Source organism: Marmota monax, unplaced genomic scaffold, assembly GCF_021218885.2.
Source record: "Marmota monax isolate L192 unplaced genomic scaffold, Marmota_monax_Labrador192_F-V1.1 WCK01_AAM20220418_F8-fsc00069, whole genome shotgun sequence".
NCBI classification, from domain to species: domain Eukaryota; kingdom Metazoa; phylum Chordata; class Mammalia; order Rodentia; family Sciuridae; genus Marmota; species Marmota monax.
In genome coordinates this window covers 6250887-6267829 of record NW_026695243.1, presented here as the reverse complement: position 1 = coordinate 6267829, position 16943 = coordinate 6250887, and the positions used below count along the sequence as shown (strand labels likewise).

General features: G+C 35.4%; 1 protein-coding gene across 2 annotated transcripts in view; it reads left to right on the top strand.

Moving 5' to 3' along the window:
* Melk (maternal embryonic leucine zipper kinase) overlaps positions 1 to 16577 on the top strand; it is an 81740-nt gene extending 65163 nt beyond the window's left edge. For both annotated transcript variants that reach the window (XM_058578096.1, XM_046457340.1), the window contains 6 exons: positions 2158 to 2265; positions 3139 to 3370; positions 6595 to 6691; positions 7669 to 7837; positions 12480 to 12583; positions 16068 to 16577. In XM_058578096.1, the coding sequence (XP_058434079.1) occupies positions 2158 to 2265; positions 3139 to 3370; positions 6595 to 6691; positions 7669 to 7837; positions 12480 to 12583; positions 16068 to 16245 (888 nt within the window). In that variant the 3' untranslated portion in view covers positions 16246 to 16577. The remainder of the gene's footprint in view (positions 1 to 2157; positions 2266 to 3138; positions 3371 to 6594; positions 6692 to 7668; positions 7838 to 12479; positions 12584 to 16067) is intronic.
* The last annotated feature ends 366 nt before the right edge of the window (positions 16578 to 16943 follow it).

Here is a 16943-nt window from a genome sequence, read left to right as displayed (position 1 = left end):
TTCAGCCTTTGGTTTTTTGGGATTGGCTTACTTCACTTAGCATGATATTCTCCAACTACACCCATATACCTGCAAATACCATGATTTTATTCTCTTTTAACCATAGATAGACCTTTTAATGTCAGGATGTGAAATTGAAATCAAATTTGGGGTCTTTTTTTTGGTTTTCGTTATATTTATTTATTTTTTCTTTAGTATATATGACAGTAGAATCCATTTTGATATAGTTGTACAAGCATGTACATCTTATTCTAATTAGGACCCCATTCGTGTGGATGTACACTTTGGGCCTTCTTCTGATCTTTATTCAAATCATTGAGCCTTGAAGCAAGCCACATGATCTATTTGTACTATTTTCTCCTTTGATAAAATCACCCTTTTCCTCAAAAATTCTGAACTATCAATCAATAGATGGCACATTCAGTGAAACAATAATACAGTCTGATCCAAGATTCATAAAAGATCACACCATCATCAACATTGTTAGCATTTCAGGCCCCATGCTGGATCTTGGGAAACAAATCTATATAAAGTGTGATACTTGCTCTTTAACAGTCAAGTTGAGGTATGATTGATCTATCTATCTGACTATCTGTCACACTCTATTATAGGGCCAGATGGTTGCCCGGTAAGTGGCTAAAGTTATGCTGTAGGGGATTTTGAGAGCAGGAGTGATAACCATGAGAAGTTTTGTGAAAACCATGAAAATGAGTTTGAAACTGGACTCACTTTGACTCAGCTGAGTTTAAAAAAAAGGAAAAGAAGGAGCATAGTAATCAGGATAAGATAAATAGAATTAGCAAAAGCTTAGGCACATCATAATGCTTAATGTATTCTGTTGACAGTAACTAGGCTTGTTTGCTTAAAATCAAAAGTTCAAGTAGGGGAAAAGTAAGAATGAGAGAACAAGAAAGTTGGAAGGGTGGGGAAGAGCTAGAATGTAGAGAGCATGTCAGAGTTTTAGACTTTGTACAATAGGTAATTGAGAACCATCAACTTTTTTTTTTTAATATAAAGGTTTTTCTTTCTTTCTTTTATTTAAGTTGTTGATGGATCTTTATTTATTTATTTTTTATGTGGTACTGAGGATCGAATCCAGTTCCTCACACATGCTAGGCAAGCATGCTACCACTGAGCCACAACCCCAGCTCAGGAACCATTGATTTTTGAGCAAGGAAGAGATAAGACTATGATTTTGAAAAATTTACCTGTGATATATAGAATTGTTCAGTCAGGGATGGTATGTGTTTAGTTATTTCCTATTGCAGGACCCATGACGGCCATCATTTATACAATACTGAACTTTCCCCCACTGAGCCTAGACTTAACTTTAGTATTTTCCTCATCTTTGCATTACATGCAGCCAGTTCTAATTGGGCAATTCTGTAGAACTCTGTCACCTGGTTGAAAGGGTGGGGGTGGAAAGATAGTTAGCAAAGCCACATTGTCTGCATAGTTCAGGTATAAGCTTTGTCTTGGAGTAATGGCAGTGGGTCTAGAAAAGAAGGATGAGGTATAATAAATTCAGGTAAACTTACTTGGCCAGATTAGCATGATGAAGGAAAAGGAAGGAGGGAGAAATAAAAAAAATACAATAATACTCCATACTCTTAGACTTTAGGGTGAACATGGTATACCCTTTGTTTATAAAGGGGAAAGAATGAGGGAAAATACATTAGATGCTGATGAAAGTGTTAGCACAGAACCCCAAGTGTCATGTCTGTGGGAGATGTTTCATAAGACTAATTTACTCCTGGTAGAAACAATTAATGTTTTGTATGTTTTTATGTAAAACACCTGAGTTTCAAAAGTCATTTCCTTTCCATCTTCTGCTTTGTCAAAGCTTTTTATTTGTAAATTTACAAACAAGTTGTCTGATATTGTAGTGATTGTGTGATACTGATAAGCTAAGTAAGTAGTATGCCATATAACTTAAGAATGTTCTAAGACACATTGTTTGAGAGTGAAAGAGTCTCCTGAAAATTAAAATAAAAACTTTTGACTTGTTGTTTTTGTATTTGATGGTGAGCTCATCCAAATTCCTGTCTTTTATTTGTTTCTGCTTCCAGGACCTTCCTCTGTGCCTGGAACATACTGTTTTAAAAATCAAACAGTGTTGCTATTATCTCTAATTTCTTTTATCTTTTAATTCAATAGTCAAAGAATCTGAGCTTGGAAGATGTGACAAGTGATGAAAATTATGTGGCTGGACTAATAGACTATGAATGGTGTGAAGACAATTTATCAACTCCCCAAACACCACAGGTTAGTAGTTGTTATTACTATTTAAGGCAGAATAGGTCTCAATTATAAAAAAACACCTAGACTAACATGATGAGATCAAGTGTGTGACTGCAGATTTATTGAATAACAACTGAAAGTATTATTGAGAGATTATTGGAATATTAATGAAAGGGAAGGCAATTATTAGCAAGTTTAAAAAAACCAAGATTGAGCCAGGTGTGGTGGTGAATGCTTATAGTTCTAGTGACTCAGGAGGCTGAGGGAGGAGGATTGTAAGTTTCAGGCCAGCCACAGCAACTTAATGAGCCCCTGACTCAAGATAAAAATTAAAAAGGGATTGGGCTGTATGTAGCTCAGTGGTAAGGCACCTTGTGTTCAATCCCCAGTACCAAAGAAAAAAGAAAAGCCATGACTCCATTTTGTAGCACTATATTCTTCCTTTAAAAAAAAAACAAACAAAAAAAAACTTAAACATAATTTACATGTAGCTAAGTGGTTAAATCCTCCCTTCCTGGTATATAGATCTATGTTACTTGTCAGTAGAACAGACTAAAATAAAATAATCTACATGAATTAAAAAGAACTGGATATACATTTTCAAATTTCCTGGTATTGCCAATAATAACCTTTTTAAAAAAAATTTAAAATTTGTTCTAATTAGTTATATATATGACAGTACAATGCATTTTGACACATTGTACACAAATGGAGCACAGATAACAACCTTTTGATAGTATCTGATGTTTAAAATGTGTGGTACTGAGGTTTGAACCCAGGTAGTATTTAATTTTAATAAAAATAGTGCAAGGTAATTTGGAAGTGATTTAAGCATGCTGCAAAAAAATTGACTTTTCTTTTTCAGTGTGCTTTGTCTGGTAACTTTCTTTTTTCCAGTTTACCAAGCACTGGACAGAATCAAATGATCTGGAGTCTAAATCATTAACTCCAGTATTATGCAAGTCATCTGCAAATAAATTAAAGAACAAAGAGAATGTATATACTCCACAATCTGCTGTAAAGAATGAAGAATGTTTTGTATTTCCTGAGCCAAAGACTCCAGTTAATAAGAACCATCATAAAAGAGAAGTACTCACAACACCAAATCATTACACTACACCCTCAAAAGGTATGTGCTAAGTGAATTAGGCAATGATCAAAATGTTTCAAATTTCATTGTTCTTACTGTGTTAAACATATATCAGGTCAGAAATTGCTAGCATTGCTGTCAGGAATTTCTAGAAGTCAAGTTGCTTCTTATTATATGCTATTTGTATTATTTGAAATGAAAGCATATTAGTTAACTTATAATCATTCTCAGATAATACTGAGGGTTTTTTTCCCCACATTTAAAATATTGAATCATAGCATCATAGGGTAGCACAGTTGAAAGAGCGAGTTAAAGCTTGTCTAATCCAACTCTCATTTTTTCACATCTTAGACACCTGACTCAGAGGGCTGAAGTGATTTTCCTAAGGTCATATATTCAGGTTTAGACCTTGCTTGCTTAGTTACTCCCATTTAGAATGACTCAAACCAAAGTCTCTGCAGAACCCTTCTGGATACTCATCTGGATCTCCACATCTGGTTTCTGGTCCTGTTTTCCCTGTTGTTATTACTCGCCAAACACAGTAGATAGGGTAAATCTGTGATGTCCCTCTAGGTATCTAAGTCTATGTCTAGTAATCACAACTCTCATTGCCCTTGGTTTTCTCTTTAGTTTAAGTATCACCAGTTATTTAAACGGTTTCCCTTAACCCTTTGGTTACTGGCCTCAGCTGGATATATTCTACTTTTGTCAATGTGCCTGTTAAAATATGGTACTTAGGACAAAAACCCAATTTTCTAGGGTTACTAAGAAAATTAAACAAGATAAGACAGTCTTACCAAGATAAGGTAGTAAGTGTCATAACAGCAGACTCAGTCATGTTTATTATAGCTGCGCATAGTATGTAGTAGGGTCATATTTGCCAAATGAAGGAATAAATTAGGGCCTAAATGAATTTTATTTACCTTGATCCAGTCCATGTTTCTTTTAAAATGACACCTAAGCTTTATTAGCCTTATTTGTACTTATAACCTAGTACAAAAAAACTTTAAGAATTAGAGTCTTTGTTTTATTTTAAAATCCTGGGAACTCAAATTCTGAAGCATTGCCTTGTGAACTGCTGCTAAACTGCTTTTTACCATTGTGCTTCTAGTTTGGTAATGGAGTTGATAACCAGTTTCAGTGGTCAGTCTATTATCCATAAATATGTTATGGAAGACTTTGCCTGATTATTTGCTAGAAGTCCCATTATTGTGTTAATGGCATTTTTATTTCATCAATTCAAGTCCCAAAAATGTGAGGCCAGTTTTGTGTGATGAGTGTTTTTGTTTGGCTTCCTGTGTTACAAGGGTTCAATGTGATAACAGCTACATGTAGTAGGATCCCAAGGTTGCTATGATTTTATCTTTTTCCAATGAGGTATCTCATTCCTCTGTTATTTCTCTCAATATAACTATAGTGTCCTTTATGAGTCATAGATTGGTCAGGGAAATAAGATGAACCTTAGCTCACCTTATTTTATTAGTGGATTTTTAAAAAACCTGTTGACAATATAATCTTTACCATTATTGATACTTTTTATGTAACTGAAGGTTTTTAAATGTGAATGGTTTGAAATTTATTATCTTTTTAAGTGTCATCAGTTAACGTATCTTGTCCCTGTGAGATTGTGTTGGTCAAAAAGCTTTTATTAGCTGTTTTTCTTTAAATGTAAGAGCTGCCTAAGAGGGAAAGTGGCTGAAGCTATAATTGATAGCTTCCATTAGTGTATTTTATTTTTGCTGTGAGTTATTTTTGACACAAACATTAATTTCATTTTTGTGATTCCTGCACAATCCAGTCAGTGAGAGTTTTCAGAGGACAGCTATGTGTAGTAGCAGATACTTTCAGGACACAAAGATGAAAATTATTTTCATGGGTACTTCTGATTGCTATTATTTTCTTCTTATTGTGGAACTAGAGAAAATAAAGCTTAATATTTATAAATAAAATCAAGCCTACAGTCTCTCTTGAAAAACTTGATATCATATCTTTGTTATTATAAAGTAAATATTATTTCTAAAAGGTATAAAACTCTTAGATCATGAATGAAAAGTTAACTATTTAGTAGTAACCAGATTTGTTACTGAAAAATTGATACAAACTATCTGAGATTCAAATACCCTAAATAAAGTAAAGCACAAAATTCAGGAATTGGGAAATATAAAAAATAATGGATCTCATATTTCTTTTTTTTTTTAAGTTTATTTAATTTATTTATTTTTATGTGGTGCTGAGGATTGAACCCAGTGTCTTACATGTGCTAGGCAAACACTCTACCATTGAACTACAACCCCAGCCCTCATATTTCTTTAATAATTTTTATCAAGCATTTTCAGGGGACTGATCACTTTGCCTAACAGAAGTTGAGTAGGGCTGGGAATGGAATTAACACCTTATAATGCTACATCAATTATGGCATAAACTGGGGCCCTTGAATGAATATAAATTGATTTTTATTTGTAGAAGGAAGAATTATTAATCATGAAATTTATATTTGAATGATCTTTTAGATGTATCATAATAATATCATAAAATGTATGGCCTCAGTTTGCAGGAAAGAAAAGAAGAGCCACACATCAAAGACAAAATGATTTTGTTTTTATTATAAAACACATGGATATACTTCCTTTGAAAATTTGATCTGGGGCTGGAGATGTGGCTCAAGCGGTAGCGCGCTCGCCTGGCGTGCGTGCGGCCCGGGTTCCATCCTCAGCACCACATACAAAGATGTTGTGTCCGCCGAGAACTAAAAAATAAATAAATATTAAAAAAAAAAATTTGATCTGGGGGACTGGGGTTGTAGCTCAGCAGTAGAGTGCTTACCTAGCATGTACAAGGCCCTGGGTTCGATCCTCAGCACCACATGAAAATAAATAAATAAAATAAAAGGCATTGTATTCAACTACAACTAAAATATAAATATTTTTTAAAACATTGAGCTGCGTGCAGTGGCAGTATACCTGTAATTCCAGCAATTCAGTAAGCTGAGCCAGATGGATTTCAAGTTTGAGGCCAGCCTTAGGTATTTAGCGAGACCCTGTCTTAAAACAAAAAAGACTGGGGTTTAAGACTGTGGTTGTAGCTTAGTGGAAAGCACCTCTGTGTTTAATCCCTAGTACAAAAAAACTTTAAGAATTAGAGTCTTTAACATCATTGGGTAAATAGTAACAATATTTCAAGTCAATAGGTAATATATACAGTATTGGTAGAAATTTTGGAACCATAGTACATCATCTACATATGGTTTTTGTTTTTTCTAATAGCTAGAAACCAGTATCTGAAAGAAACCCCAGTTAAAACACCAGGAAATTCAGCAGGAAGAGACAAGTTAATGACAAGTGTCATTAGCCCTGAGAGGCGGTAGGTATTCAGTTTTTCAGACTCTGAGATTTTTTGCTATATGTAATGAGATTTCTCTTTTTATCTTTGATAACTCTAATTAAGGGGAATCATGACATATATGTTCTATAGGAATGTCTGCAAGATGATGGTCTGTGACCATTACCAGAGCTGTTGGCTCTGCCTTCTTCATGAAGTGGAATTATAACTGATTAGCAGTGGGACTGGCACCGTTTCTTAAAGTACAGATGGGAAAACAATGGCCCTGCCTCCAGCTATCTAGAGTTCCCTCTCTGAGGCCCATCTTTCCTTGCTCATCTGCCAGTAGAGCATAGGTATCTACTCACAACAGCTTCCCCCAGATAGTAGAGATACTAACTGGGTATTTGAAAGAAAACCCACCACTGTAGGATGAAATATTCTGCAACAATAAGGGCCACTGTTTTTTATAACTTTTTAAAAAGCATGATACATTTTGGTGGACAGTTACAGTGATTAGAACATGTAAATGACACTGTAGAATTATTACTAATTTTCTTGATGTGCTAATGATATTGTGGTTATGTAAGACAATGTTCTTATGGAATTGTATACTGAAATGTTTCAGAGTGAAGTGTCATGGTATCTTCAGATATCTCAGCAAATATTCACATACATTTAATGTATTTATACACATTGAAGAAAACCAATGTGATAAAATACTAACAGTTGTTGAAACTAGGAGGACATATAGGTGTTTGTTGTATTATTATTCCCATTTTTTAGTATATTTGACATTATTAAAAAGGGGGGGTGTAGTTTTGTCAACTAGCACTTGCTTGGGGTGAGGGGACTGACTCCTCTCCAGTGGGATATGGCTTTAGTTCCCCCGAGGATGAGATGATCTGGCCCAGGCACACCTGGTTGAGGCACTCCAATGTGTGTAAAGGGACACAACAGGGCCTGTAAGGGCCCAGCAGGCAGGGAGCCCAATGCTACTTGTACTTTGTTTTTTTAAGGTGCCGCTCAGTGGAACTAGATCTTAACCAGGCACATATGGAGGATACTCCAAAAAGAAAAGGAACCAAAGTGTTTGGGAGCCTTGAAAGGGGGTTGGATAAGGTCATCACTGTGCTTACCAGGAGCAAAAGGAAGGGCACTGCCAAAGATGGGCCAAGAAGGCTAAAGGTAAGTGTATTGGAATTCTCTAATATAGATTTCAGAAGATGACTGCTTTTTGTTGTTATTCTTTTTTTATTTTTATTTTATTTTTTTGTAGTTGTAGATGGACAGCATGCCTTTATTTTACTTATTTTTGTATGTGGTGTTAAGGATTGGACCCAGTGTCTCATACATGCTAGCCAAGTGCTCTGCCACTGAACCCCAGCCCCAGCCCTGTTATTGTTTGTTTTTAAGAAAAATACTGAATGAACTGATTGGTGTTTTTTATTTACTTATTCTTTCCCCTGAATTTTGGAGCACTTACTATATGCATTTTCCTATGCAGTGGACTTTGGGAATGTAGAGGTAAATCACATAAATTCTTTCAAAAAGCATATGACTATAATTCAAATATTAAAGATCAGATGGAGGGATTAATCATCGAGGCAACATGGAGAGGGGAGGTGTGGGGAATGAAGAGCTGCCTTAAGGGTTGGGGGCTGGAGCTTAATTGTTGTATCTCTGGCACATAGAAGAGTCCCTGCCACATAGGTACCTTGGCAGGCCCTCACAAAATATTAGCATGTGTGAGAAGTTGATTTAAACTTTGAATGTCAGGTGTGTGAGGAAAATAATGAGGAACAGGCTGGGAAGGAAGGCCAGGAGGTCCTAAAGGGCCTGGCTGCCGCAGTCTGGCTGGGCACAAAATCACGAGCCACTCAAGCAGGAACAAACTTTATTTCTGAAACTCCTGCCAATGCCATGCACGCTCCCAGGAAATATACCGAACCACACACCTGGTGTTCTCCAAGGCCACACTACTCCAACAGGAAAATCCCTCCTCCGGAAATCCCTCCTACCGCACTTCCCCAACCAATGGGAACTCTCCGGGAGTCCTGCTACAGCTCCAAAGTAGCAGGCCAAGGTGGACAGCAGGGGTCTAATATCCAATTGAATGCAGATCTTAACATAATAATATCATCTCAATGGCTTGCTGGCGTCACCTTTCAACCAAAAACGCCATGCATCATTCCTAGTTGGCTATGGCTCTCAGCACCTGGCTAAGAGGTTTGGATCCTTTTTTGATAGAAGTGTCTGCCTTAAAATGGGTTAATCTGTCAGTAGTATGAACAATATATTTAGTAGGGAAGGAAAGGAAAAATAAACTGTTAGTAGATATAAAATGCTTCTTCTTGGATTCTCTCTGAGCATTCATTCAAACATCCAATGAATGGTGTTTCTATTGGGTGGAAGGGAAGAAGTTAGTTTAGAGGTAAAGGGATGAATAAGACACAGCTCATTCCCTTGTGGAACCCATAGAGCAGCAATGAAAACAAGCTAGAACACTGCTCTGACACCCTGGGTTCAGTGCTGTAATAACTATAAGTTCCAAGAGGGTGGGACCCAAAGGAGGGATGATAGTTCTTGTGATTTGGGGACTGGGTCTGTGTTTAGTTTTTGTACCAAGACTCTGAGTAATTTTGCATGGTCTAGGAAAATGCTGAGCAGTTGCTCAGAAAGGTGCTTGTGAAGAAAATGTTCTGTGGTCCCATTTATGCCCTGCCTCAAAATGGAAGATGGAACTTGCCAATTAGTATTGGTTGTTATCTTGTTGAATTGATAGTACACTGGGAAATTTTATGTAATGTATGGCTATTTATTCACTATACGTATTTTATTTTATTCTGAGATTTCTTTATTTGGAGACAGGCAGTATTTCAAATTCTAACATTGGGATTAAGAAAAACGTGAAATAAGTAAAATTAAAGAAAGTTATCCAACTACAGGTATTATTGAGAAGCTAAGCAGATATCAAATATTAACGGGTAATATTCTAAAACTTTACCTATGTATATTGTTTGGAACCTCACTGCATTTTTCTAAAAAAAACTGCTGTGGTGTAAATTGGTGTTTCAGGTAGTCTCTGAGCACTTCCCCCATGTAGAAGAAAAACCATGAAGATTGGAGATCAGGAGACCTGGGTTCTAGCACAAGTTTTATATTGTATAGTTTGGACAAGTACTTTTATCCTGATTTCTTTAGTTTCTTCATTTGTGTAATCTGGAGATAATGCCTACCCTGGCAACCTCATAGAGCTGAACTGTACAAACAAGCTGTACAATTGGATATGGCATTGCACATGGAATGCTTTATTAGTATAACATATCATTCCAATGTTAGGGATTTTTATCATTGTTGAGCATTTTAACCCCAGTATAGCAGAACCATAGTCTTAATTAGCACAAACCGAAGATCTGAAGCTTGATATAACTTTGCATTTTTGAGTCTTTTTAATGCTGTAAGTTTTTGAAGGCCTGAAGGACTGGCTTTAGGAAATCTCATTTTTTTCTACTAACTTCTTATATTAAAAAAATAACCTTATAGAAAGGGGTTCTAAGAATAGTAGAACAATTAGTTTTTTTTTTTTTTTGGGGGGGGGGTGCACCAGGGATTGAGCTCAGGGGCATTCAACCATTGAACTGCATCACCAACCCTATTTTGTATTTTATTTAGAGACAGGGTTTCACTGAGTTGTTTAGTGCCTCGATTTTGCTGATCCTGCTGTCTCAGCCTCCTGAGCCACTGGGATTATAGGTGTGCACCCTACCCTAATTTTAGTTTTTAAGATAGCAAGTCATATGCAGTTAAAGCCACTTTTAGGAAGCAATCTATTAAAAAAAAAATCTCAAATTTAAAGAGATAAATTAGGATTATTCTTTATTTTATGAAAGCAATAAATTGTGATTTGGAAATGTGTGATTTATTATCATCTTAACAGAACTAATTTAGTTTGATGATGAGCCTTGGATTGGAAGCTAAGAGATAGATGGTCCCATCCTGATTGTGCTGCTTATTCCCTTTGTAATTTGAAGCTGAGGTTCCCAAACTCCAACCATTTAACACTTGCCTTCACAACATTTGCTTATTGACATATCCTCTGTACTATTTTTGATCTGATATTTTGTTTATGGTGATCCTCTTTTAAAAAATAGATTTATATAGGTATTATTGACATATAATAAGCTGTACATATCTGAAAAGTACAATTAATATGCTTTGGCATTATATTTATATATGCTTGTAAACTTAACACAATCGAAACAACTACCTTTTTTATTTTTATTTTTAAATTTTTTATAGTTTTTTTAAAATCTTTTATTGATTTTATTGTCTTCAATAAAATAATAAAATAATAAATTTTAATTTATTATTTTAATAAAATAATGAAATTTAAATTTATTTAAAAGAAGACTGTTATTTGTTTTTGTTAATTTTTATAGATAAGATTGAAACAAATATGTAAATATTAAAGTAAAAATATTTTTTCATGTGCCATCTGGAGTTTTCTTGGATATCTCCAGTGATAATTTATACCCCACTATGGAAAACTCTACCTTAAATTTACATTCTTTCTTTGGGGCACATAGGTCTTAATTTTGAAAATTAAGGAAGCTAGTTCTTTTCTACCTCAGCACTTTGTTATTTATAAAAGTAACTCAAATCTCAAAAAGACATAGAAAATATGATTTGGGCAGTAAGAGAACTACTAGGAATGTGCAGTTTTTGTTCTTTTCCAATACCTAGTAAACAGAGCCTATCATGTGATAAGTATCCAATATATCAAAAAATAGTTGTTTGCTTATTTATTTATTTATTTATTTTTTTGTGGTACTAGGGATTGAACCAAGGGATGTTCTACCAGACCTGCATCCCAGCTCAGTCTTGCTAAGTTGCCCACTTGTTAGGTGTGCACCACTGCACCTGACTCTAGTAAATAGTTGTTGAATAAGTAGTTATATGGATATCAATTATGAATGAATATCTTAGAATTATGCTGTCAGTCAATGAGGAACAAAAATAACATTACTTTTTTAAAGGAGTACCTATTATATTCATTTCCTTATTCAGTTGTCATAGAATCAGCTCCTAGAATTCTGTAATAATCTTTTTTAAAAAAATTTTTTTAGTTGTAGTTGGACACAATACCTTTATTTTTGTTTTTATTTTTATGTGATGCTGAGGATCGAACCCAGCGCCTTGCGCATGCTAGGTGACTACTCTACCGCTGAACCACAATCCCAGCCCCCTATTATATAGTCTTTGAATATTCCAGAAAGAATTAAGGAACCATCCAACTATATACAAGCAAACTTTCTAGGGCATTTGTTTCATATTCCCACAGTTTACATTTTAGGACTATTAATGTCTTTATCTTGATATGAGAAGGTAGAATTAGGTACAGCTTAAACAGGTAAGTTGAGGCTATTAAATATTTATGTCTTAAAAAATATTGATTAGGTCTGGCATGGTGGTGAATGGGCTATTGAGGTTCCTGATACAGGACTGCAAATTTGAGGTGAGTCTCAGAAACAGTGAAACCTCCTTGGGGGATGGGAAGGAGGGAGGAGGATGAAATTGGCAGGATAGTAAGATGGAAGTATAGAGTGGAATAACTTGGATGAGGTTCCTAATAAACATTGTTTCTCCAAGCTTCCCTAGCACCATCTTAATAGAATTAACCAAGTTCGCTGTCAATTCTTTCAGTATTTTTCTTGAAATATTTCTGCTTGAAAAGATGTTATATTGAGGAATTTTGGATCTCTAGATCAGATAGGATGGTCTTTGGGCTTATGTAAAGGTTTACTTCTTGTTCCTTTTTTTTTTATAGCTTCACTATAATGTGACTACAACCAGATTAGTGAATCCTGATCAACTCTTGAATGAAATAATGTCTATTCTTCCAAAGAAGCATGTTGACTATGTACAAAAGGGGTAAGAAGCAAAATTAGAGACGGTTGCATTTATTACTCTGTATTGGACTTTAAAGAATGTGAGTTGATTCTTTTCCCATCTTACCATTTAAAAAAATTTTTTTCCCATCATTTTTTGAAAAGCTTTTATGGTAGTATCATTGTTCATAATTTATTCTCTTCTATTTGAGATATTAAGCACCCCCTCTTTTTTTAAGCATTTTTAAATTTTTTGATAGTTTTACATGGAATTACCGCATGGATACAAACACAATGGTCTTGATCATTAACCTGCTCAAAAACTGGAGAAAGTTGAAAGCTACTAATATCTTCCCAGTTTCGGGTGCCTTTCTAACTTCCCGCTGGAATGGAGTAAGGAAGGTCATCATCAGTTCAGAATACCTGTTAAAATTTGTCCTTCTAGGGCTGGGGATGTGGCTCAAGTGGTAGCACGCTCGTCAGGCATGCGTGCGGCCCGGGTTCGATCCTCAGCACTACATACCAACAAAGATGTTGTGTCTGCCGATAACTGAAAAAAAAAAAAGAATTGTCCTTCTAACAGGGAGCGGGCAAATTTGAATGGCCGGAGCAGGCCCCATTAAGCATAATTTGTTAAAATTCCCCGGTAAGGGCTGGGGTTGTGGCTCAGCGGTAGAGCGCTCGCCTCGCATGTGCGAGACCCTGGGTTCAATCCTCAGCACCACATACAAAAATAAACAAATGAAATAAAGGTATTGTGTCCAACTACAACTAAAAAATAAATATTAAAAAAAAATTCCCTGGTAATTCCTCACTTCATTGTCTGACTCCTCTCTCTCAGACTGGACCCTTCCGTGGGCCTTTCCCTGTCGCCATCTTGACTCTCCCCCCTTTTTATATATATTTTATTTTTTAGTTGTAGTTGGACACAATACCTTTATTTTATTTATTTATTTTTATGTGGTGCTGAGGATCGAACCCAGGGCCTTCCACATGCTAGGCAAGTGCTCTACCGCTGAGCCACAACCCCAGCCCATAAGCACCCCTTTTGAAGTTAAACTTTTATCTTGGAATGAGAATATCTGAACTACCAGTTTTCTTTTAAATCCTGTTTTCCTTTGATTCTTTATTCTGCAACAATATTTATAGATTTTTATAGTGTGTATAAATTTTAATGTAAATGAATTAGACACTTTGAATAAATCAAAGATTTATAGAGAATCCTTCTCTTTGTGACTGGCTATCTCATAGTACTGGGTTTTCAGTACTTCAAACTTAAACTTTTTTCTTGCTTTTGAGTACTCTGACTCCTTGATGACAGTCTCATGGTCCAAACAGCCAGACCTTTTCTGCTTATCCAAGATCTTCATATTTCTAAGCAATTTCCACTAATTTATGTCTCTAAAATGTTTTTTTTAAAGTGACTAAGTAGATTCACTGCATTTGTTTTGCATCATCAAGACAAATTTGGCTCACAGGATCACATTTCAGTCCATGGTCATCTGGCTCCATTGCTTTGGGCCTGAGGCAAGGCAGAATATCATGGGAAGGGCACGGGAGAGGGAAGTAACTCACCTCATGGAAGCCAGGAAGCAGAGAGAGGAGAACAAGACGTAGTCTTCAGGGGCATGCCCCCAAAGACTAACTCCCATCCAGGTCTCACCTCCTATAGTTTCTACCGCCTCCTAATAATTCCATGAAATTGTCCTCAGAGCCCTCATGATTCAATCACTTCCCAAAACCCTATTACCTCTGAATATTGCTGCATTGTGGACAAAGCCTTCAAAGTATGATCCTTTGGGGGATACTCCAATCCCAAATATAACAGCTGTTAAAAGATTTAACAAAAATATGTAAATAGAATAGTTAGTAAAGAGTAAGATTTTAAGAGACTTTTTTTTTTTTTTTTCTCCCAAACATAACTTTACTTGTTTCTGTTTGCAGATGCTGACAAACATTACTAATGTGAACCTGGGTTTTCTTCTTTTGGCCTCTTTAGAACACATCTCTCTAACTTACTCTGTTCTCTTCATGCTTAGGGGCATATCTGTGATTCCAGAACTTCTGACTGAGTCTCTGTCACAAGGCTTTGGTTGATCATTGCTTCAGCATGTGATCTGATGTTAATCATTACTTTGTCTTCCTAACTTCCTGAGCAACCACATGGGTCTCTTCCCTGACCCTTTCGTTTTTCTTTGTTTTTCAACATCTTTGTGACAAAGTAGAAAGAAAAGTTTTTTCATTGTTGTGATATTGTAATCTCTGTCATATTACATTATTATCTTTTTCCAGTTAAGATAAATTGCTTTTAAACCAAATCATTTTATGCTTCATCTTTTTATCAAGAACCTTAACTATAGGGTGCTCCTTTTGGCATTTCTGATATTGACTTCTTATTTATTTTTATTTGTTTGTCTGCTTATTTTTAAGTGATCAAGCAACTTTCCCAAAACACTTGACTAACATAACTAGTAGGACAAAGAATGATGATAATTTGTGAAACCTCATAAAACATAACAGATTAAAAAACAAAACAGTGCCCAGTTATAGCTTTTAAATATTTAGGGAACCTAAATTTAAAATTAGTCCTTGTTTTTATTGGAAATTAGATAAAACTCTAAAATCAATGTAATTTAAACATAGTGTTGTTTATATGAATTCACTTTATGTAACTTTTCAAGATCATTTCTTTTTTTAAAAATATTTATTTTTTAGTTATAGATGGACACATATCTTTATTTTTATGTGGTGCTGAGGATCGAACTTAGTACCTCACGCATGCTAGGTGAGCGCTCTACCTCTGAGCCACATCCCCAGCCCCAAGATAATTTCTGTTTCTTAAGATGAATTTAAAGCTTCACTTAACTTAAACTGGGCCTTTCTGTGAGGGCAGGTAATGTGGCAGTTCTAACTACAAGTGCTCTATGTTTCAATTGTGGGGATGTATCATATCCTTAGACTTTCTTTTGCTTTCCTTTCTGCTATAAAATATTATAATGATCATTACCTCTTACTACCATTAGAAAATCCTCTAAAATACATGTTCTGTTGGGTTGGTGGCTTCTGCTTCATTTATAAGAAAGAAAGAACTGTCTAACAAGGTGCAACTACATAAAATATTTTTAATCTTCCTTGTACTTTGCTTTGTTGGGAACATTGTGGAAATGTCCTAATGTTCCTGGATTATACTGCTGAAAGGATTACATGGAGAATGCCAGATTTCCTGAGCATGAATGGCATGCATAGCTATGAAAGAAGGGCTTTTCTTTGGAGCAAGGGAGAATTCTGGTAAAGCCTTTTCATCCTTTTCTATCTTGGATTTTCCTTTAGCTTCTGGGAAAACACCAGTCATACTCTATCACTAAAGCATACCTAGGCCTTTTGGAAACCATAAGCAGTAATACATTGCCTAACGTGAAATAATGGCTTATTTCCCCACCAGCCTTTTAGAAGCTTAGAAATCTCTTGTATTATCCAAAATAGTCATGATTCTCCTACTAATTGGTATCTTATCTTGTTTTTCACAGCTATACACTGAAGTGTCAAACACAGTCAGATTTTGGCAAAGTGACAATGCAGTTTGAATTAGAAGTGTGCCAGCTACAAAAACCTGATGTGGTGGGCATCCGGAGGCAGCGGCTTAAGGGTGATGCCTGGGTTTACAAGAGATTAGTGGAAGATATTCTGTCTAGCTGCAAGGTGTAATTGAATGGTTTCCATCCTGCTTTGACAAATGTGGGTGTGATACATAGAGACTGATGTGATTGGTTTGAATTTAAAGTCCATTGGAATTACCAACTCATTTCTAAAGAGCTATCTTAAAGACTAATATAATGCCTTTTTGTTTTTAAGAAAAAGGTATAATTTTGTGGATGAATCCAAGGCAAGTCTGTCATTATCTGTTACTGTCTTTTTTAATCATGCGATGTGTATATTAATAAGTATTGACTTTTCTTGATTCACTTTCATATGTGAATGTAAGCTTTTACCTGTCCCTTTTAATGTGTAATTTCTTTCTGAAATAAAACTGTTCGTTAATATAACAGACTTTTCTTCTTTATATTTTATTTTGATCCAAATAAAATCTCTAATGGTTTCCTGACTATTAAGTAGAGACTGTTTGAGTGTGTTTTATCTGTTATCAAACATGCCTTGGGCAGAAAAACAGATAAGAATTCATTTGCATAATTTTTTTCCTGTCTCTTATTTAAGTAGGATTTATTGAAATCGTTAACTAAGTCACAGCTGTGGTTACCAGAGTTAAACAACATATTTAATATGTTGAATAAAAGAGTATTGACTTTAGTAAGTATGTTCAGTCAACAATGGTAAATATCTAAACTATGAACCACCATGAAATTTTACTTTATGGTAATTTCCCTAAGTCTCAATGTTGGCCCCAA